This window comes from Capsicum annuum, chromosome 8 (assembly GCF_002878395.1).
Source record: "Capsicum annuum cultivar UCD-10X-F1 chromosome 8, UCD10Xv1.1, whole genome shotgun sequence".
NCBI lineage: Eukaryota > Viridiplantae > Streptophyta > Magnoliopsida > Solanales > Solanaceae > Capsicum > Capsicum annuum.
Window position 1 is genome coordinate 157674023 of NC_061118.1, and position 24078 is coordinate 157698100.

Consider the following 24078-nt stretch of genomic DNA (forward strand, 5'->3'; position numbering starts at 1 on the left):
GGAAATTAAAATAAAATACCTTCTTAATTTTTAATGTGCTTTTCTAAATTTATTTTAGTTTTTATATAATTATATTTAATTTACATCGAAACTCTATGAAATTATATATAAGTCAGTCCGATAAATTAGTACCTTAATAGAAAAACTTAACTAAGGTATATTTAGAAAATATTTACCATTTGTAGCTATATAATTTTAATGCATGCATAATTCACTTTTAATAGATAGTGTAAATTTTTTATCAAAATAAACATAATACATTTAAAATATTTATAGTACATCTTATTGCGTGCATAATTCACTTTTATTACATAGTGTAATACATCTACATTGCATGAATATTATTTTTTTAATATATGGTGTATTTTTCTTATCGAAACAAGTATGATCGGATTTTAATACACTTCTAATACATCTATAATTACATATATAATTCACTTTTAATCATAGTACAATTGTTACAGATGATAAATATTTTCTAAAGGCCAAACCCATCAATAGGACCTCAAAGTTGTCCCGAAAATTCACATAACCCCCTAAACTAAGGCTTGTACCTATCAGGCACCTCAAGTGCTAAAATTGGTATCTATCAGGCACAAAATGCTGATTTGGCAAGGAGAGTGTGTTACACTCTCTTTGAACGCGTGAATAGTAAAATAAAAAATATTCTACTTTTTTTTTAATTAAAAAATTTATATTTAAATTATTTGATTAACATAATTTTTAATTATTATAATTTTTTAATTTAAAGAAAAAAAGAAAAACGCCCCCACCCTATTCATCGTCTTCATCAACCCCCACCCCCAGATCGTCCCCAACCCCCAACCGTATTCATCGTCGTCTTCATCACCCTCCACCCCCAACAAATCGTCGTCAACCTCCAATAGTACCAGTACAATCAAGAAAGCAAAAAAATAAAAAGAAAAAAGTGCAGCAGCTATGGCGGAAACAGTAGAAGAAGAAAACTCAACAGTAATAAATGAAGAAGACGAAGAAGAGAAAGTAATACAACTTTATTCTTCACTTCATCAAATACTTTTAGTTGGTGATGGAGATTTTTCATTTTCTTTTTGTTTAGCAAACTTTTTTTGATTTTGCTTCTAATATTGTTGCATCATGTCTTCAATTTTGTTGCTCAAAATTGTCAAGAATGGAGAATCGAACTTAAAAAAGTTGAAATACAGCCATTTTGCATGATTTTACTGTATTTTCTTTTTGGGTTGGTTTGATTTTGCTTAATGTATAATGGTTTTTTTGCACAATCCTAAATTTTGACGGTTTACTATTTGCTCTTGATGATTTTGGTTATCAAGAATGGAAAATATCAAGATTTTTGCTTAATCTATGATGGGTTCTTTTGCAAAATTTGACATTTTGCTGATTTACTATTTGTTATTTTGATGATTTTGCTTATCAACAATGGAAAAATGAAGACGATTGGGAAGAGGGATGAGGACGATCTCTGTGTGTGTTAAGACGATGAGGGTGGGGGTGGGGGGCTTTGTGTGTGAGGATACTCTGTGTGTGTGAAGAAGAAGGGGATGAAGGGGGGGGGGGGTGAAAAAAGACGACTGGTGGGTGGGGGTGTTTTTTTTAATTTAAAAACTATTATTAAATAGATAATTAAATAGAAAAATAAAAAAAAATTGAGCAATTTCACATATATTTATTTTTGCCATGTATTTTTTTTATTGGGCATTTTTGCCACGTCACGCGAGTGTAACACACACTCTATGTATATTTTGCTGACTAGGCAAAAAAGTCCAATTAGAACAAAATTTGGAGGTTTAGGAATTTGATAGGTACAAATCTTAATTTATGTGTCTAAGTGAATTTTAGGGACAATTTCGAGGCTCAATCGATGGGTTTGACCTTTTCTAAATATGGTATATCTAGGTAATAAAAAAATAATTTTTTTATAAAAAAGTACTCAAATTTATATTTTTCCTCAATTTTCCTTAAAGAGACTGTTAACCCAAACCCAAACGGAACCCAAAACAAAACCAAACCGAACCCTTTTATGTTGAACCCATTCCATCTTAACAGCCCATTTCCCCCCCCCCCCCAAAAAGCCCTAATTCCTTCCCAACTGCGAAACCTGTCACCTTCTTACCCCTTATTCTCGCCGCCGGCGATTTTGCCGGAAAATCCAACACCATGGAAGACCAGAGACGCCTGGTAACATTGGGCGGAAAAGGCTCAGCACTTTCATCTTCTTCTGTATATGAAATTGCCAACCGACTCGCTCGTCTGAACATGGACTCTTCAGCACTCTCCAAAGTATCATCGTCATCTTCGTCGTCGTCCAATTCTAAAACCAGCAAAACCGATGCAAAAACTGATGCGGTTACAATATCCGCACCATTTTCAATTCTCAGTAATTTAACACGCGAGGAATCTAGAGCTTCTCTCGTAATTCTCCTAAACAAGCTTCTTCTTTCTTCTTCTTCAACTTCTACAGCTGTGAATCAGCTCTCTGATCTCATCCTCAACGATGTGTCGCCGTCGGAGCAGGATACTATTGACGGTGTTTCTCCAGGTGATTTTTCTGTAGCGCTGATAGCTGGAATTTCCACGATATTGGATCATCGGAGTTCGGCTTTGTCGGTTATTAGTGATGCTGTTGCTGCCTTGTCATGTGAGGCGTTACAAGCTGATATTTCAGCTTTCAACTTGAATGATTCGGGAGATGGTTCGTCTGCCAAGGACGTTATTTCCGTGGCTTCTGACTTGAAGATCTTGCTTAACGGTTCGAAACGTGTTAACTCTAAGAGTGATGAACCTGCAGTTGCTAGTGTTCCTGTGGTGCACGGTAAGTTTAGGGAGATTTGCCGTCTCCTGCATTCTGGTACTCGTGTTCAATTGAATTCTGCCGTTGTATCCAATTCGGGATCTTCTGGTACTGTCAGTGCTATGTGTACTACGTTGTTTTCGTTGGCTGTGGCGCTCAAGGATTTGGGTAACATCAGTTATAACCGAGCAAAGCACATTGTCGATTATCACATTGCTAAAGATATCGAATTTTCTGCAAACCCGCAAAAAGAAGATTCTGCAAACTTGCAAAAAAAAGATTCTGCAAACCTGCAAAAAGAATTTTCTGCAAAGCTGCAAGAAGAATGTCCTCGCCCTGATCAGCTAAAAGCTCTTTTCGCGTCTTTGGTGTCAGCTCACTCGGAGGAGGAGTATGTCAAGTTTTCGCATGATGTCAACTCTTTACTGGTGATGGTAGAGCAGATAATTTCCTGGGAGGCTCTGGCTGCTTTCATTTCCCTCGAAGGAAAGGACTTCATTGGTGGTGCGAGTGTAGGCGAGGACACTACAAAGGCAGTTAAAAAGGGAGGAAACAAAAAGATAGGTAAAGGTACCACTGCTCTGGTGCAGTTTTTGAAGGATAGGCTGCTCAGCATGCCAATTCAGAATGTCACGGTTTTGGAGAATTTGGTTCGCAATTTCTTGTCCTTACTGGAACCGAAGGACTTGGGATTTGACACTTTATTGAAAAAGGTGAAAGATATTGTGGATAGCAATGAAAGCCGCCGTTTGCCTAAACTACCAAAGGTAGAGAACCATACTATGTTATCTTTGACCCGCTCATTTGTCAATTCTTTTTTAGAGCATAAAGTAGGCTATTTTCTGCTACTTCATGATGACCCCCTCCTCACCTTATTGAATTATTCACACCTGTTTAATTCCAATAATTTGGCAACTGGTTGAACACTAGGCCGTCTTCTTTATTTGTTTATGTGAAAAGATGTGTAGGAGTAGGCCTGCTAAATTTTATTTTTGATGAAGTAAATAGATATCATTAAAAAGCATCAGGTTGATTCTATTAGCAAAAATGTACAAGAGAGTTAGCTCCAGTTCAAGGTCCTAAGCTAGAGTCAAAAGCTTACAAAATCCAAAAAAAGTGTCAACATTATTTATAGGAGACAAAATATTCCAGCTAAACAAGTTAACTAGGTAGCTAGCTTTTAGAGAATTATTCGAAGTTGAGACCCCATCGAAACATGTGCGATTTCTTTCATTCCAGACACGCCAAAAAATTACTGCTGGAATCATTTTCCAGATTGTCTTGATGGCTTTATTAACTTTCCAAAGGATCCATCTAGAATAGGCTTCCTTGATGGACTGTGCAAAGACCCAATGTAGACCAAAAAAAGAAAGGAAGCAATTCCAGATGTCTGCTATAACTGGACAGTGCATAAGCAGATGATGGACACTTTCTGAAGCTTGACACGTATCACATCTGTTGACTAGGACTATTTTCTTTTTACGTAGATTATCTTATGTAAGAGTAGCATCATTAAGGGGTAGTCATGACTCATGTGAAGCATGTTTCTTTAGTCTTTAGGTGAGAGCCTGATATTCCAAACATGCTTCCATAGCCAATTATCCAGCAAGCCATTCTGGAGCACATGAGGTAGTAGCTGCCTTTTGACTGTATACTTCCCCTCCTTGGAGATAGCCCAAACCTTTTTGTCTGAATGTAGCTGTTCATTCCTATAATCTGCTAAGGTGAATACATTGTTATCAATGGCGAGCGCCATGTTTCCAATGGAGAATGGCTAGGTGAGGCGAGGCAGTGTTGCCATATGCCTTCGTGGTGATGCGACCTGCAAAAGGCGACACCAAGGCGGCAAGGCGCTTGTCGCGACCCGAACCTGTGCCTGGCCGTGACGTGCATCTCAAGCCCACAGAGGGCGGGAGATAACCCCCTTTGCGTTACCTCAAGAGCACAATAAAAGTAAACAGCGGATGTGTTACCATTGTCAAAAATAAGAGTACCCAGTGGAAGCCAATCAAGTCACTAAAGGATATATAAAACCAAAAGAAACTAGAGTCATAGCTAAACATCAATGACATCCCAATTCTATCCACAAAAGCCCCTAAATCCAAGAATACCAATTAAGTCGGGACATTTATGACAAAAGAAATCCATAAACACTAGAATGATAAAGGAAACGTAATGAAATGAATGGGTTTTCGAGGATGGAGGCTCATCACTTCACAACTGATCAACAGGAGTACCAAACCACCTAACGCTGCACAGGAGCAACAGAAAAGTCCTCGGACCCTACATCATGAAACGATGTAACGTCCGGGGACGGTCAGTGGGGCGAGTGCTGGCATGTAACTCAAGGGAAAGGGATAAAATAATTCATTTACCAAAATCCTGTCATAAACCACATGCACAACATTTAAACATATATATAGGATGCCGGGATAGGGACAAGGGTTTCATGATATTTTAAGACATAGTCTGAACTATGTAGCTCGTACCGACATTCCAGGCACCCACGGGCTATATGGGTCTGGCTCCCCTGCCGAAAGGTCCCCAGTCCATGTTAGCCACATGTATCGAGGAATGACTAAAGACACCAAGGCCATAACCGTTCAAACTATGATGTGTACTTAGATACATAGTCATGTAGACTCCCTAACGTCGGCAAATGTGGTTTTCACTGTTAGTCCACGGGGACTACACCTTCTCGGTGAGCTACACAATTCCCTTTAAGCCCAAATTAAAATAATTTGCCCATAAACCAACCATTAACCGAGGAGTCTTTCATTAAGGCATTTTCCAACTTGGTATCGTCATGCCAATAGGCTTGCAAGCTTTTCCAATTATGCCAAACCGAAACCATTTAACCATTAGACTTCAATTTCCAATTTTAAATCCAAAACCAAAGCCACCAAGGGCATTTCAAAACTATGGTCATTTCAAAACTATGGCCACCAAGAGCATTCCAAAACCTTTTAATCCATTTATTCTTTATTGCAATGCAAGGTTTCAAAAGACAAGTTAAATTATGTAAAAATTCATACTCAAAATCAAGATTACAAAGTGGTTTGAGGTTAATGCCATTACTATGTAAAAAATTTATCAATTTGGTGAAACCTATGTCATTATTTCAACCATTGTAACAATGCACCAATTCAATTCCAAAAACCCTTAATTAAAACATGAACAACCCATTAAAACAAGGGAAAAGTAATTCAAGTATTATCAACCAAAAAACCTCAACCCAATTTCAAACCAATCATTCAAAACACATGAATATTGAATACATTTATGCCGCCATGTAAAATACAAGTTAGGGAATGAGTAATATGCCTTCTAGATGAACCAAATTTGTGACACCTTGAATATGAGCCTTGGAAGTATGAGTTTTGGGGAAGAAACCCTGACTTTTCTATCCTGAGAGTGGAGAGGAGAAGCGTTGAAAAACTGACTAACTAATGAGTAAATAGCATTTAAAGAGTGATTTAAGTCTTGGGGTAGGGTTTGAGTGAGGAAAAGACCAAAATTCCTCTAAGGAAACTAGAAAAATTGCAGGAATTTCTCAGTTGACGGCTAGGTTGACAATCCGTTAGTTTGTTGAGAACTCGTCAACCTAGTCGTCAATCTGTAGGTAAATTTGGCCATTTATTGGTTAAGGTTGACGACTTGAGTTGACAACTCGTCATCTAGTTGACGACTCGTCAACGTAGTGGTCACCTTCTAACTGACAGATACTCCCAGGTAAAATGGGCATAACTTTCTACTTCGATATCAGATTAAGATGAAATCGGAGGCGTTGGAAAGAAGACTCGAAAATATTTCATTTGGTATATAGTAGGCCATCTAACTCATTATATTTTAGGAGTAATGGTCGTTGGAAGTTGACCTAATTGAAACATCCACTAAAACTCAATCGGTAGAAAAGTTCTCAACTCATTTTTGAGTTAGGAGATTTTTATGATCTCAATTCATCTCCAAAGTTTGTTCCCACATTATAGAATTGATCATCACACTTACATTGACATTGAATCATTGGGTTCGATTCTATACACGTAAGAATGATGATTCAAATTCTAGCCCGAAAATGTGGGGTGTTACAGCGCTAAAGGCGATGTCTTCTTTGTATCTTTATTTTTAAAATTAGGGTTTTAAGTTTAAAAGGTAATTTTAGGGCTTTATTTCCAAATTGCTTTGATGCTGCCACTGCGAGCCGACTACGACTGTGAGTGATTCCGACGGGCGGCGAATCCTTCAGGCGGCGACCGGTAAGTCGTCTCTCTATTTCTTTTTCTACTTTCTTCTTATTTTCTACACTGATCAGTTGTTATGCGTAATCTACTGATTTCTTCTTGATTTTTTTTCTTCTTCTACTTCTTCCTCCGATTTTCTCCTCTGTTTTTCTTCTTCCCCTGTTTTTTTTTTTTAAATCACAAAGATTAAAAAATCATTGTCCACTCTCTATTTTTAGTTTTTGACTTGAAATATTTGCTAATATATTATTGCTATTTAGATTTTGATTATTTATGTATGCAATTAAATATTTTAATTTTTTGGTATTAATTGTCGCCGCACTTCCAAAAGGCGATCGCGTCGCCGCGTGGCAAGGCAGAGCCTTGTCACATTTTGTCATCCAAAACACTGGGTGGATAGTAGGCTGATTAGATCATTAAGTTCCCAGTCATGAAAGTTTCTCTGAATAAGGGACTCCAAACATTGCGACTCTGCGTTGAATAACAAAACATTCTTTGTTGCTGGCAATTTGATAGGAGTCCAGTATATAAAGTTTGTAAAGCAGGATTGTCCAACCATTTATCTTTCCTGAATTTGACCTTAGACCCATTGCCAATTTTGAATGATACATGCTGGAAGAAGGCCTCCTGGTCGCTCCTGATGTGCTTCCTGAGGCCAAGTCCATGAGTGTCTCAGCTCTTTTTTGAACACCAGTTGCTCAGGGTTTCATATTTAGCCGCTATTATCCCCTTCCAAAACCCTGTGTCGTATTTAGGCCTGCTAAATTTGATTTTGGTACCAGGTCAAATGATATGATGAATATCTAGCCCAAATTCTTACGTCAATGGTGGAATGATACCAGACCCATATAGACTCGTGTATGTCCTTTTGTATCCTATGTAATACACTATATAGATCAATTGTTTGTTTACTACTTTGAAGGATTCAAACAAGTACTTAGCTGAAATAGTTAAAAGTCTTTTAGTTCAACCCTGGCGATTAACCAGAACTGTGGAAACAATATTTTTGTGAAGTGCAAGAAAATCAGAAATTGGCAGCTGGCATTTAGGATATAAATATATTTCCTTTAATATTTACTACTTTTGAATAAACTTCTGATAATTATCCTTGTAATAAAGTCTCAAGTTCATTGAAAACAAAATTAATCTAACCCTTGTGCTTTCTCTCAATTAATTTGTCAACACTTCAGTATTCAATTTAGTAAAGAAAATTGTTGTGCTTTCTCTCAATATCTGCACTTACAGAATATTACTGTCAGTGTGGAGTTTGGCGGAGGAATTCTAGCAACTGGATGGAAATGTTGAAGGATAGGATGTACACTAGCTTTTAGATGGTGCAATGATTGGATGATTGAGAGGATCCAGAGGTGGAATCTGAGCTATAAAAGCCTTTGTTTTTTTTCTTTTTTTGGATAAGTGAGTGAAAGTAATGAAGCCATAACAACTATAGATCCCTTTGGTCCCAAGAGAGACTGTGTGGGGAAGATTTTTTATTGGCTTTATGGCTAATATTATCAGTTAGAAGGCTAAATAACTTAAGAAGCTGAGGCATAGTGTATCCCTATTTTATTGGGAGCGTTGCCTGTCGAAGCTGGATTCTTGTCTCTGAATGTTGTAGGTTTCATCCCCTTGACAGAAAGAGGAAGTAGATCCTTAATTTACTGTCACAATGTTTTCCTCTAGGTAATTTACTTTCCGTATCCAAAGGTGTTAGAGGAATGTTAAAATGTCAATTGGGGAGTTAAAATTCCTTCTTTTTAACTCCTAATATTCTTTATTGTTTCGCCGTTGCCACATCAACTTTAGAAGGAATATCAATAGTTTAGCTCTTTTTTGTAGGTGCAAAAAATGGATGTAGTTAATGTTTCATCTAGAGCGAAATTTAAATGTTTAATTCTTTTGTGACAGGGAACACGTGATTTTGCAAAGGAACAGATGGCTGTAAGAGAGAAAGCTTTCTCAATTATTGTTGAGGTTTTTAAAAGGCATGGGGCTTCTGCTTTGGATACTCCTGCTTTTGAAATGCGAGAGACTCTTATGGGAAAATATGGAGAAGACTCAAAGTTGATATATGACCTTGCGGATCAGGTTTATTAATTGTTTCTGCTGCTAATTAATGGCTGATTTTTGTTGCTGCATCTTGTCACACGGGAGTTGCACACGCGCACATAATTACGTTGTGCAGTCAAAGAGTGTATGACCTAGCATCAATGAAGCTGGATGAACATGGGATATCATGGTTTAAATTCCTATAGAGGCATAAAACATTAGGTGATTTATTTTTATTTCTTTAACGGATCTCTACCCACAAAACCTGTGTTGATGGGAGGTATACCTAGTGGATTGGGCAGTAGAGAGCATACAAGTTGCCTGTAACCCACTGTTGTCAAAAAATAAGTAAAAAAGGGCAGCCCGGTGCACTAAAGCTACCGCTATGCGCAGTGTCCGGGGAAGGGTCCCACCACAAGGGTGTATCGTACGCAGCCTTACCTTGCATTTCTACCAGAGGCTATTTCCAAGGCTTGAACCCATGACCTCCTGGTCACATGACAACAACTTTACCAGATACTCCAAGGCTCCCCTTTTGTCAAAAAATAAGTAAACATACAAATATACTTGGGACAACAGTGTGGGGTAGTTGGTTTGTCAAAAAGAATTTGCATGAGATCTTGTTGAATGTATTTCATATTTCTGTTCACCAAGGTTTCGGTAACAACTTGTCCCATCAATCATTTAATTATATAAATTAGAATATTAATAATTGCATTGGTGTATATATTTGTTTACATTTTATTTTCCCTTTAAAGGCTTCACCTTTTTGCATGACTATTAGAAATTTGTCTTCCTCTAGAACTCACTGTGCTCGTCTAGTCCATACTTCTCGTAGTGCAGAATTGTATGTTTTTCTGCTCTTTAAATACAAAAGAGATATTTTTTCTTTGCATTTTCGTTATTGAAAAAAGACAAAAGTGATATTTAGGCTGGATAGGGTAAGGTCTTTATTTAGAAGTTAAATACAAAATACGAGTCTGATCAATTGTGTTAAATATTCATAGATTTTTTAAGAGGTGCATTTTATTGTTACATTATTTAGAATCTGACTTCTGCATTATTCCTGATCTTTTTGTACTGATTTCTCCTTCCACGTATAACATTTGCAGGGGGGAGAACTTTGCTCTCTTCGTTATGACCTGACAGTTCCGTTTGCTAGATACGTAGCAATGAATGGTCTGACATCTTTCAAGCGTTATCAGATAGCTAAGGTGTACAGAAGAGATAATCCGTCTAAGGGTAGATACCGTGAATTTTACCAGTGCGATTTTGATATAGCTGGTCAGTTTGAGAAGATGATGCCTGATTTTGAGGTCATAAAGATTTTGACCGAGTTGTTAGATGAGCTTGATATTGGAGAGTATGAGGTAAACTTTCTGATGGTTCTCTAGGCACGTTTAAATTCAATCTATGCTTGTTAGTTAACCTTGGAATGATATTCATCCTGAAAGAACACTATTTAGATTTTTGTCCCCGATCACTTGAAAGTTTATCTTATAATTTTTTCATGAACTCGTGCCCCCTCGTCCTCTTTGTTCTTCCTCTCAAATCATTAACTTATACTACCACAGATCTTTTTTTTGGTTATTTCATCGGAACCATCTAAATCTTCTACTTCTTTTGTTGCAATATATATCTATGTGGAGTTCTTCCATTTCCATATGTGTATAGATTCTCTTTATGTTTCTTACTACCCAGAGCATTCTAGTACTTTTAACTTGACCTTTATTAAAGAAAAACATCCTGGTACTTTTTTCATGCAATCTCAACGAATCATCTATCTTATTGGTGGTATATGGCATCACTAATTATGTAAAGCTTTTCTCTTTATTCAGGTAAAGCTTAATCACAGAAAGCTGCTTGATGGTATGTTGGCTATATGTGGGGTGCCACAAGAGAAGTTCAGAACCATTTGTTCAAGCATTGACAAGCTAGATAAACAATCTTTTGAGCAGATAAAAAGAGAAATGGTGAGGCATAGTCTCCATTTGGATAAAGTTGTACGTTCTATTAAGATGGCTATTCCATATTATATCTGTTATTGGTGCTTTGCCTAGTAGTGGCACAGACTATGTACAGTTTGTCTATACCTTTTAATCAAAATACTCAAGAAACTTCCGTTAAGAATCCGTCAAATAGTATTTTTTTGAAACAGACCGAGCATGTAACGAGCACTCTAATGTTGTTGTCATTTATAACAGGTGGATGAGAAAGGCTTAAGTAATGAGATATCCGACAGAATTGGTACATTTGTCAAATGGAGGGGACCTCCTGTGGAATTATTGTCTAAGCTCAAGCAGGAACGCAGTTTTTTGGAGAACAATGAATCTTCACTAGCGTTGGATGAGTTAGAGATTATGTTTAAAGCTCTTGAGAAGTCCAAGTGTATTGACAAAGTGGTTTTTGACTTGAGCCTTGCAAGAGGCCTTGATTACTATACAGGAGTCATATTTGAAGCTGTCTTTAAAGGAGCTGCTCAGGTAGATCTTATGCTGTGCTACTTTGGCTGGTCAACGTGGTGATTATCAATTCATATTATGTGCATTTAAGCATCTAAGACGTACATATTAAATGCTTCGAGTTCTTAACATTGTTTATTTAGGCGTTTATCTCCAAAAAAAAAAAGAAATTATCTCATAAAAAACATTGTTTATTTAGGCGTGTAAGAATATATAAATTGTTTATCAACATTGTCAGGAGTCGAAAGTATCACTCGAGTACTTTTGATGATGTTGCTTTGTCTTCCAAATTGCTGAAATGTAATCGGTACTGGAGTAACCAGTTTTCATTATTCTAGGTTCTACTGTCTTACGTACTAAGTTGAGTTAAATGCTGTCAGCTAGGTAATTGACTCTTCCCAAGGTGAACAGCAGGCTCTCAAGCCTGCAAGTGCAGCCTTGTTTTCTTAAAATGTCTTCTGCATCATTATATTTTGATAAAGGACCTCCATCTGCAGTATCAAATGTGATAGTGAAGTTCTAGTATTTTGATTATGGGATAGACCTATATATTACTCTCGGTTCCTGCTTCTATGTTCCTCCAATTATATCCATCTGTGCATGATCTCTTATGTGATCACTACCACTGGTCTGGAAATGCCTGCAGGTTGGTTCGATTGCTGCTGGTGGACGTTATGACAATCTGATAGGGATGTTTGGCACACGACAGGTTCCTGCTGTTGGGATCAGTCTGGGAATAGAGAGAGTATTTGCAATCATGGAGCAGCTTCAGAAAGACAAGAATCAGGTGATAATAGCTAAATAAGCATATCTGTTTTTTTTTTGAAATGGACTTTGGTATTTCACATTTTCACTTGTTGCATCTTGAGCCTTTTTTTAAAATATTCTACATGAGACAGTTCGCATAAGTCAATATGATTACAAAGCAGTAGAACTGACACAAACCTACTCAGGACTTGATGAATGTACCTAGTAGCATTTCGTGGTGCACATAATGCAGTTAATATACAAGTGTACTCCCACAAGAAACTGAAAATGAATGAAAATGGGTTAGGTGGCGAACAATAGAGAGACTGTTTCTGTTTTTCTTGGTTTTTAATCTTTTATTTATCTGCTCAATGGCAAGTGCAGTCTGCATGTCTGAAGATGTCCTAAACTTGTTTCTAACTATGGTTATACATTTTATTTTTCGCTGCCATTGGTATATGAATATAATGTTGATGACTCTTCAAATTAATACTAATATTTATCCTAAAGATATTTCATTTCCACCACTAGTGCATTTATAAAAATGCCATTAAAACTAGAATAAACTTTTAGTTTGAAGAAATTAAGAATTTAAACAAATATTCTGTACAAGTCTATCTTCCACATCCCCAGTAACTAAATTAGATCCTTACACCCGATATCCTTTTACTGAGTACGATAAAACTACTACTAGCTTTATTTCAAAACCTCCTCTCTCTCTCTCCATGTTTTTCTCTGAAAGTGTAACTTTTGCACAATCTGTGTCATTGATATCATTCTTTCTCTTTGAACAATTTTCCAGGAAATCCGAGCCACAGAAACTCAGGTTCTAGTTAGCATTCTTGGTGATGACAGTGCTTTGGCTGCTGAGCTGGTTGGTGAACTGTGGAATGCTAAAGTGAAAGCAGAATTCATGATCCACAAGAAAGTGATGAAGCACATTGATCGGGCCAGAGATGCGAAGATCCCTTGGATGGTACTTGTTGGGGAACGCGAACTTAGCGAAGGAGTTGTAAAATTGAAGGATGTTGTTGCAGCTATTGACTATGAGGTTCCCAGAGGTAAGCTTGTGGACGATATATGCAGACGATTAGGCATGTAATATCTCAAGCTCTTTGTATTGGTAGATTGAAACAAGATTACATTTTTGGGGGTTTAAAATCCACCACGTGGAAGCACCCACCCTTGTCCGTTAATTTACAAAAGAGGGTACCACATTTTGAGAATCCATTACATGGGATAAACTAAATTTGACACTATGGAAGTGCATTTTACACTGAGGACTCCTTTAACAGTCTTAACGTTGACAAATATCAACATGTACAAAAGAACTACTATGAATCAGTTGTGTTGCCTGAACTCATTACTTGCAATTTTCATCGATCATCCCAGCGCAAACTTGAGTCTGCAATCCACCCTTATGAAAGAAAAATTAGGGGTTGCAGTCCCTTGCTCAAGTAACTAAACAGTCAGCTGCAGCATTCGTCTGTCTGAAGCAATGTTCCGGTGTATAACCATGTTTCGTATCTTCTCTGCCTTATATTACATTTGCCACTGAGCAGTCACCTTTCCTAGGATGCTTTTATATTTAGAAAACAAGTATGACAATACAAAATAAATTTTGTATGACAAGCAAAAAATTAAACTTAATTAGTATGACTGCTACTCAAGGTAAGAGTAAGTTTGCGTACACATCATCCTCTGTATATTCCACTTACAAAATTACATTGATTGTTGTGGACTGTTGTATGCAATTGGTGTCTTACAATTTATACTTGTGCGGCCCGATTGAGGCTCGTTCCAACAAACAAACATTTGAATAAGAGTTGTTGCGGTGTGGGACTCATGATCCTATGTACATTTCTCGAACCGTCTCACTCCAACTTTATATCATTATCATTAGCCACAATATTACAAATGGAATAAGCTCCTTAAATAATTACAAAATAAAATCTAATCTTAAAAGGTTGTAATGTCTATGTATTGGTTGTTACTCCTTGGATCATCTATATACATTTATATTAGCACACAACTTGATGTCCCTAAGAAACCTCATATTCATTGCATATGTGTTTCAGGTCCTTTTCTTTTGTTTTTAGAATCTCCTCATCAAAGACAGACCCCTTTTAGCAGATATTAATACACGTATACCCACGTTGCACCACTTATTCATAAGCTTCTTACGACCATATACGTTAATTTATATCAGTCAATATTTCATTCTCTTTTTCTTTTCCAGCCGATGCACGGTATCCTTAATAGAGTTTGACTATGTCCAGATCGCGTGTTCTAGAGCCCATTCTGGGGCAATTCTCTCACATAATGTTTTCCATTGACAAGAGTCTAACTCGAGACCTCTGATTAAGGGTAGAGAGACTCCAACCATCCACCATAAAGTACCCATAAATAAATATTTGTTTCTTGCCTTGTACAATGATGCAAATACCACGAGATTTACCCTTAACTATGAACTTCTAGATGGGGTTGATTCATGAATTTTCACTAAACTAATGGTGAAGACTTATCCATAAATGTTAAGAACATGTTGGTGAAATGATTAACGAATAGGACATTAAAACAGTGCATGTGGCAATTGTTTGCAGGCTACTATTAACGTATATTTAAAGAAAGCGAGAGTAATTAACTATCTCTTTACATGTCTTAAGACAGATCTTTGTATAACCCCCAACATTTGACTAATGGATCAATCACATGCTTAAGAGATTAGCAAAACAATTGTCTAATCTTTTTTTTTTTTTTTTTTTTTTAATGGGGGGGATTAATATAGTCCAATAAATTAAAACAACAAATTTTATTTTCAGATAAATGACTTTATTGTGCGCAAGCACATGCTATGGACATAGAAAATAAAGATTATTAGGTGAAGGGTTGATTGATACCATTTTATAGTTTGAATACTATGTATATTTGCATATATTCAACCAATCACACTATAGTTTGAAGATTTGAATCTTGACAAACAGAAAATGGAAGTTGGTGTTTTAGTCTCATAATCGACAGAGAGGTTCCCCATAAAATAAATACAAACATGCCTATAGCCCACTTCTGATAGTTAGTGTTTTAAAATTATAATATTTGAATCAGCTTGTGTTAGATTTTTGATTATTAATTATGTGAAAGGTTTTATTTCTTATTTGTGCTCTCAATAAGAGGAAAAAAAGAAGTAAATTTTCGTATATTGATCCCCATTCTAATGTAACATATTATTCTACACGTGTAAAAACTTTGATAATGATTAAGAAGTGATTGGTATTTCTTACTTAGATATAAATTAGCACAATATGAACCAATAACACGACTTTTTTGTTCTTCTTCATTCAAATTATATAAGTCATGGTAATTTGTATGGCATATTAATAAAGTGTAATGATAGGCATTCATGAAACTTGTTTATTGCCCAAAGTACAACTTATTGTCCATTTTGGTCTTTCTCTAGCGGAATTGTTCATTTTAGAATTTTAGCTTCAAAAAGTGATTTTCTTTTTTTTACTCCGAACTCATTGTTTCTTCCTAGTGACTTTCTATTATACATATACCTAAACAAAATCCAAATCCTTTTTACTAACCAACTTTTATGATACTTAAATAAATTAACATTTTATTTATGAAAAAAAAGTCTGATAACTTTCATGTAATAAAGAAGTTGAATGATATCCATGAAAATTAATCCTCTTTGAGCACTTTAAATTCCTTTTATTTGGCTAAGTTTTCTTTAACATTTTACTTATAATCCACAGTGCCTTGTCATAACAAACTTCTAATTACATGTTCTTCAATGATTTCTTGTCAATAAAAAAGTAGACACTTTTATAATAAATGCTATCATGAATTTACTGCCTTATTTGGTTTACAACTCATAGTATAATTGAATCCACCTTTCTTGTTATTTATATCTTCACACGGTTTTGATCTTCTTATCATTTAAGATGCTATATAATCATCAGCTCCACCAATCATGCACTGTGTAATATTTACTTCTTAACTAATTAATTCTGCCAATGATGTAGAAAAAGCCAAATTCCTAGCCGTGATTCTTTGATTGATTCTAACAATCACATAATTTGGAAAGTAAATGAATATACATTTATGATTCAATTTGAAAAAAAAAAAAAAGAAAAGAAATGTAGTTTGACTAAATAAGGAAATAATTGAATATTTTCATGAGAAATTTGGTGGATTCATTAATTTTGGAATAGATAACCTCTGAACAGGGTATCAAAATAGTATTCCTAAATAATTTATTTTCCTTGATTATAACATCTATTTTGTGGTCCAAAGAATTCATTTATTACGTGCCAATATAGTTATTTAAATTCAAACGTTTAAGGAAATATAAAGAAATGATAGTAATAAGGTTGGAAACAACTAGTCCTATTTGGCTGAAAAAGCAATGTGATTTAATGGGAAGATAAATGTTGAAACACACTATCTATCACATCAAAATAATAAGATATTATAGTACAGTATTTTTGTATATATAATAAATAAAAAGAAGGGGAAAAAATGAAAATTTTTTTGAAGTATGGATACATTTTTATTTGGACCTACATTTAGGCTCCAGCTTCAGTAGTCTGAAAACTGAACAAGCATTTGACTCTATTACACATATATCATGCAAATGGACCAACCAATTCAATAATTCTCACTACCTTACAAACACCAAAATGGGAGGGAAAATATAACAACAAATAACATACATCATGTCATTCTTATAAGTTACACTCATTAAAAGTAAAATATGAATAATTAAATTAAAAATTTAGTGAATAGTTTTACTTGGACTCCTTTAGTTTCCCCATGAATAAAGGGCAATTCTTCCTGTATTTTAAAATTACTAGTATATGGTTTCTATCAATGGAATGTTCAAGTCATGTGCATCTTAATTAAGTTAAACTTAAGTCATGTGCACCCTAATTAAGTTAAACTTGTTTTTCCACATAAAGTTGGAGCAAAAAGAAATACCCTTAATTTCAATTCTCATTTTATTCATACTTTTCCCACTCTCTTGTTTATTGGATACAAATATACAATGATATATTTTCCATTTTGAAATGGTCCCAAAATATTTGATAGTACTGTTTACATTAAATGCTACTTATATAATTCTCAAAAAAAAAATTAAAAATCAAAGTTTATCGACTAAATTACCCTTGTTATTGTTTATCTTTATTTAATATTTTTTTTCACGCTATATTAATATCTACAACTACTTATGCTTTAGCTTTATAAAAAGACAAATATTAAAAAAATATCACAACTAGATATTAGGAACGGAGAAAGTATTAGGCAGAGAAAAAAAAAAAAAAAAAACAAATTAAGCCCCAAAGTTAAGCACACTTTACTTGCATTAGAAAACAAAGTATTTAGATTTTAGGGGACTAAAACAATTTAGACAGTAAGTAACCAAAAGGACAATAACAAAAGCAGCAAAGACCAAGAAGTAAAATCTCAGACAAGAAGTCCACAAAAAACAATAAGAATCTTTATTAGTACTAATACCAATTGATTCTTTAAAAATCTCCAAATTACACATCTCAGCGCGTTTGGAGGGAAAAATTTTCTCTTTCATTTTTTTCATTTTCTTGATTTCTACAAAAAAAATTCACTTGTTGTTCTGCTGTACTACTGACTGCTGCCATTGCCATAACCTTAATAACCAGTTTTAACCTTAACCCTAGTCCTTATTACTTACATTAACTCACTTTGTTGTACAATTTTCTTCATTTTTGCATGATTCTTGAAATACCCATCTCCTCTTTATAAAGGAAAAAGTCATTTTTGTCAGATCTGAGTATATCTCTATCTTCTTGATTTCACTTAGTATGGTCCCTTTTTTTCACTTTTTTTGAATACAATGGGGTGTTATAAATGAACCCTTTTTATAGAAACTGATATACAGTATTCAGTTTGAAGAAAGCAAAAAATATAAAGTATGTCATCTGAAATGAGAAGGCCTGGTGGTGGCAATGGTGGGGTTGTTGGGAGTAATGGTTTTGATCCAAGTAATCTTCATTTGAAGAAAGAGTTGACACAAATTAAGAAAGCTGCTAAAGTGTTGAGAGATCCAGGGACCAGTTCCTCTTGGCGTTCCCCACTTAACTCTGCTAGATCTGTTGCTGCTGCGGAAGCACGCAAGCATCATTACTTTCATCATTACAAGGCTGGTAATACTAGTAAGCATCAAGTCAGTGGCTCCCTTGATGCTAAAACAACTATTATTGAGCAAGTTGATAGAAATGGTGGCACCGGAAATAATGGGAAAGAGAAAAAAGTGTTTCTGTATAATTGGAGGTCACAAAAGTCTGAGAGTGAAAGGAGTAGAAAGCTAGGTGATGAGGAAGATATTGGAAATGGGAATGGTCATGAGGAGTCTTCTTCAACTCCAGAGGAGAGTGTGGAAGATAGTTTGAGCGATGCGCGGCATGGTGGCAATGATTCCAAGAGTGATACTTATGTAAGTGATAGGTATGCTTCAATGATTTTAAAGTGTAAAGATACTAATTTTATGCCATCTATTAGACGGAATATGAAGAAAAAATCGAATAGAAGTAATTATTCTAGTGCTATTTTAAGACATCACGGTGAAAAGTTGCAGCAGCAAATTCTTCCTAGTAGGATTTCTAGAAGAGCGTCGGAGGGTTTAGGTACGGCAAGGGATGATTCCACGAGTCTGGTTGATCAATCTGATGATACTGAGGATTATTGTAATTCTGACGATATAAGGAGGATTTCCGCAGCTTCACCATTGCTTGCTAAGATTAGGAATAGGAATCGGGCTTATTGGTCATCTAAGTTGAGAAATAGTGGGAGGGAGGATTCATCTTATACATATAGTACCCCTGCATTGTCTATAAGTTCTTTCAACAGATATGCTATTAGAAATCCAAGTACCATTGGTTCATGGGATGCCACAACGGCTTCTCTCAATGATGGGGATGATGAGGTGGATGATCAGCTTGATTTGCCTGGTCGACAGGGATGTGGGATTCCTTGTTGGTCCAGGAGGTCAACACCAAAATCTAGGGGTGGAGGTGGGAGTTGTTATTCACCATCCTTTTCTGATACTTTGAGGAGGAAAGGAAGCAGTATTCTGTGTGGAAGTCAAACTATGTATCAAAGAAGACGCCGTGGATCATCTTTAGGTTACCCCAAGAGGAGACACAGTTCACGGAATGCTGCTCAAGGCCTCATTCCGTTGCTAACCAATGGTGATGGACAAGGAATGTCCTCAATAGGAACTGGACACAGTGATGATGAGCTCTCCACAAACTTTGGGGAACTTGATCTGGAGGCACTGAGTAGGTTGGACGGGAAGAGGTGGTCTACTAGCTGCAGAAGTCAAGATGGACTGGAGCTGGTGGCACTGAAGGGAGAAGATGGAGAGGAGGACTCCCCGGAGAATATCAGAAGCTTGAGCCAGAAGTACAGGCCAATGTTTTTCGAGGAATTAATCGGGCAGAACATTGTTGTTCAGTCCTTAGTGAATGCAATCTCCAGGGGACGAATTGCCCCTGTTTATCTTTTCCAGGGCCCACGAGGGACTGGAAAGACATCAACAGCAAGAATTTTTACTGCTGCTTTAAATTGTCTTGCCACAGAAGAAACTAAACCCTGTGGTGTCTGCAGAGAATGTGTGGATTTCATGTCGGGGAAATGTAAGAATCTTAGAGAGGTTGATGGGACGAACAAAAAAGGAATTGATAAAGTTAAGTATCTTCTGAAGAATCTGGCAGCGAGTCAGCAATCATCTTCAGGATTCAAGGTATTTGTTGTTGATGAATGTCACTTGCTGCCTTCAAAGACATGGCTAGCATTTCTGAAGTTCCTTGAAGAACCACCACCACGAGTTGTCTTCATATTTGTTACTACTGATCTTGACAATGTGCCGCGTGCTGTATTGTCTCGGTGTCAGAAGTACCTCTTCAATAAAATCAAGGATGGTGATATTGTGCTCAGATTAAAGAAGATTTCCTCCGATGAGGATTTGGATGTGGAGTCAGAAGCACTAGATTTGATTGCTTTGAATACGGATGGATCACTCCGGGATGCAGAAACTATGTTAGATCAGCTGAGTTTGTTGGGGAAACGAATCACTACCTCTTTGGTAAATGATCTGGTGAGTTTGATGTGTATGTTTACACCTTTCTATACTAATTTCTGCCTTTTCTTTTTCCATGCTTGGCATGAAACCAAACATTTTTTCCTGATAACTTTCCTTTCCTAGATTGGTGTGGTTTCAGATGAGAAGCTACTGGAACTTTTGGAGCTAGCCATGTCATCTGATACTGCAGAAACAGTAAAAAGAGCTCGGGAATTGTTGGATTCAGGCGTTGATCCAATAGTTTTGATGTCTCAATTGGCTACACTCATCATGGATATAATTGCAGGGACTCATCCAATAGTTGATGCCAAGCAAACTGATACCTCTGCCGGTAAAAGTTGTAAGTAGCTTCACCCTCTGTTTGATCTTTCATTCGCAAGCTTTGACTTATATTATGCAAAACACACTAGATTTATGCTTCTGATTGCAATTTCAGTATCTCAAAATCTACCAACTTTTGCCCGACCTTAGCCAATCGTGAAAACTTTCCTTTGCTTGTCTAATTATCTGAGTAGCAATGTAGTAGTATAACTTCAAAAGGTTTTGCAAAGTAGAGGGGCTGCTTTGTCCATTTTCATAGTTTGAAGAATCAAATAGTGGTTTAATTTTTCCATATTTATTTAATTTATTCAGTATCTAGTTGAATTGAATAAGTTGAAGATGCTGTTCCCTCCATTTCATTCACTGGACAATTTAGAAGAGAGAGAGATTAAGGAATTACTTTGATTTATGTTGTAGTGTTAGAAGAAAAATACCCAAGTAGTTGCTCATATTACTGTGAAATTGGTTGAGAGGAAAAGATTACGTCGTAGACTGTCTAATTCAGAACCTATCAAATGTGTATACTTCTTTTAGACATTCTTTTCTAGGTTATTAGATTTTCACTTGTGACTTCTTTTTTCAAATACTTTCTAAAATTGATTGGATCCACCTGTCAGTGACCGAGACAGAGCTGGATGGGTTGAAGCAAGCATTAAAGCTTCTTTCTGAGGCAGAGAAACAACTTAGGATTTCTAGTGAACGTTCGACTTGGTTTACAGCAACCCTTCTGCAGCTGGGTTCAGCTACTTCACTAGATCGGACACATTCAGGAAGCAGTCACAGGCTGAGTGCTAAGACAACAGAGGAAGACCCTTCTAGTACATCTAGAGAAGCTATATCCCTGAGGCAGAGAACTGATACACACCATGCACCATGTAAGTTAGGTTCTCCCTCATCTTTTGCAAAAGCCAACCGTCGAAACTCAACAAGTAGAGAATTGGCCGTCCCATCAATGAATGCGGAGGTATTGGGTGGTCCACATAATGATACTAAGGACAGCAAGGCAACATCTAGGTGCCCCAACACAAATTTGCTGGATGATATCTGGATCAGATGCATTGATAAATGCCACTCCAACACTTTGAAGCAACTGCTTCATACTTGTGGAACACTTCTGTCGATCTCTGAAGTGGAAGGTAAATTTCTCTTGTTCCACAAGTATAGACTGAATTAGATCTTCTAGTTCTCTTTCAATTTTCAGCTCTCCCAATGTTTAACAGTTGAATTAATAAGGAATATACAATACTTTGTACTGCATTGTGTTAACTTGAAGCTGAACCTGACTATTCACAGAATTTAATTACTGGTAGAGGGAACTATGGATGAGAAGGGCAGTGGGCACTATATTTACTTGTTTCCCACTTGCTGCACAAAATGTCATATAGGATGCTAATCCAACTCTTTAAGTGTAACGCTATTGAAGGCAAAAAAAGTAATTTTTAAGAATCAAGTCGGTAATATTTGAGACACAAAAGGTGGTAGATATAGAATCTAGTTAAAATGAACTAATTAAAATTGAGATTCAATAGGTGGTGGATATAGAATCCAGTTAAACAAACTAATTAAAATTGGTTACGAAGACCAAGATAGCATTGTCTCTAAGACTAAAAGATATCTTATCATTGATCAGCTAGGTCAAATTAGAGTGCCTCTTATTTCAAGGAATAAGAGAACGAACAAGGCTAAATTCAACTTTTTCTTTTTCTGCGACTTAAATGAGAAAATCTACTTGTGGGTTACTCATTTCATCAACTTACACAATACTGTGCAAAACTGTTGCATATGACTTATAAGCCGTTTGGACCTATTGTCTGCAGGTGGTTTTGTTGCTCATATTGCCTTTCGCGATAGCAAGGTTAAATTGAGAGCAGAGAGGTTTCTTAGCAGTATCACGAATTCATTTGAAAATATTTTACGGAGCAATGTAGAGGTTAGACTTGTTCTGCTACCAGATGGGGAAACATCTGATGATGGTGAAAAGCCAATTACATCGATCAATTCTGGAGGTTTGAAACAGATGAGTTCACAAAATATGGTGAAGAGGGAAAGAATTGTTTGCTCGAATCAGGATCCACTACAGGTATCAAGAGGAAGCTTTAATGATTCTGAAAGCAAGATGGTTGAAACTTTTGAGTCAGCAAGTGGAAATGCTGGAACAAGTAGTTCTAAAGAGAGAATCTCAGAAATTCCTGTGCAGAGAATAGAATCCATCATACGTGAGCAGAGGTTAGAAACAGCATGGTTACAAGCAATGGAGAAAGGGACTCCTGGATCAATGAGTCGCCTGAAACCTGAGAGGAACCAAGTCCTGCCACAAGATGGTCTTTATCATAACAACCAACTAGAATCAATTAATTCGAGGGAACTGTCCTCCCAACATTGGCATGATGATCTGAATGAGGAAATTAGAAGTCTGAAGATGATTGACGGAAAGGCTGTTCAGAAGGATCAGACCAGTAAAAAGAGTGACAATTATCCCATTTCACCAAGTTTGTTGCATAATGGCATATACGCCGGCAATTTCAGCAAAGACAACATGTAAGTTATTTGGTTCATCTATTCATAATTTATCTCAGAATGCACTTTGGTAACACGTCACTACTGGCATAATGCAGTAAATTTCTCCTGATGCAATATTGTGGCTTGCTTTAGATATGGATGAGTTCTTATTATTTAGAGTGTTTTGCATCTTTAACTTTCTGTTTGGCTTGTTCTGCAGGGGATATGAATCAGGATCCGGAGGTTGTTTCTGTTGGAACAACAGCAGACCCCAAAGAAGGGGCAAGGTATGCGTTTCGTTCAATCCTTAACTGATTTATTTCTTTTATCACACAACTAGAAGCATACGTGAACATTTCAAACATTACCAGGTTAAACAAGGGACCCCTGTGAGACCACCAAAAGGCGGCCGGTTCTTATGGTTTGGGGAGTGTGCAAAATCAAGGAGAACAGAGAGTAGATTGAGAAGATAGCAATGAAGCTCCAGATTTAAGAATTTTCATTTTCTTTTAGTTGGTCTTTCTGTATTTATTCCATCTGCTGGGGCCATTCTATTCTTTCATGGATTTCAAGCTCATTAAAGGATTATGTAAAGTTATGGCTCTGGGCTTCTGAAATCACCTCTAGTCCAGCCAGTTCTGTGAAATTAATAAAAAGTCGATTACGGAACATTTCTCTCTTGCCATTGAGTACATCTTTATTACCTCTGAAGTCTGGAATTGTGCACAAAACACTAGCAGGATAAGGAAAAAAGGAAAAAATCCAAGGGTGTCGCCTAGTGATCAACGAAACAAGTTGAATTGAGGTCTTAAATTCAAATTCCAACGAGGCAAGGTCACTTTATCT

The 24078-nt window shown here is 36.4% G+C and overlaps 2 protein-coding genes across 2 annotated transcripts; both read left to right on the top strand.

Moving 5' to 3' along the window:
• Window positions 1-1992: 1992 nt before the first annotated feature.
• Window positions 1993-13566, top strand: LOC107839797 (histidine--tRNA ligase, cytoplasmic). The gene is made up of 7 exons (XM_016683431.2): window positions 1993-3558; window positions 8941-9120; window positions 10194-10451; window positions 10920-11054; window positions 11286-11564; window positions 12190-12330; window positions 13093-13566. Exons 1-7 carry the CDS (start codon window positions 2158-2160, stop codon window positions 13390-13392), a joined length of 2694 nt encoding a protein of 897 aa, XP_016538917.1. The 5' UTR covers window positions 1993-2157; the 3' UTR covers window positions 13393-13566.
• A 4149-nt stretch (window positions 13567-17715) lies between these two features.
• LOC107839799 (protein STICHEL) lies at window positions 17716-23903 on the top strand. Its single transcript, XM_047394811.1, has 6 exons — window positions 17716-20427; window positions 20536-20752; window positions 21351-21869; window positions 22551-23271; window positions 23453-23519; window positions 23604-23903. The coding sequence occupies exons 1-6, from the start codon at window positions 18244-18246 to the stop codon at window positions 23703-23705; spliced, it is 3810 nt and encodes a 1269-aa protein (XP_047250767.1). The 5' UTR covers window positions 17716-18243; the 3' UTR covers window positions 23706-23903.
• Window positions 23904-24078: the final 175 nt, after the last annotated feature.

Excerpts from the sequence above, each read along its gene's own strand:
- LOC107839797 (XM_016683431.2), top strand. The coding sequence starts at position 2,158 with ATGGAAGACCAGAGACGCCTGGTAACATTGGGCGGAAAAGGCTCAGCA. Across the intron at positions 9,121-10,193 it reads TATATGACCTTGCGGATCAG|GGGGGAGAACTTTGCTCTCT; the intron begins GTTTATTAATTG and ends TAACATTTGCAG. Across the intron at positions 11,565-12,189 it reads TCTTTAAAGGAGCTGCTCAG|GTTGGTTCGATTGCTGCTGG; the intron begins GTAGATCTTATG and ends AAATGCCTGCAG.
- LOC107839799 (XM_047394811.1), top strand. The coding sequence starts at position 18,244 with ATGTCATCTGAAATGAGAAGGCCTGGTGGTGGCAATGGTGGGGTTGTT. Across the intron at positions 20,428-20,535 it reads CCTCTTTGGTAAATGATCTG|ATTGGTGTGGTTTCAGATGA; the intron begins GTGAGTTTGATG and ends TTCCTTTCCTAG. Across the intron at positions 20,753-21,350 it reads TACCTCTGCCGGTAAAAGTT|TGACCGAGACAGAGCTGGAT; the intron begins GTAAGTAGCTTC and ends TCCACCTGTCAG.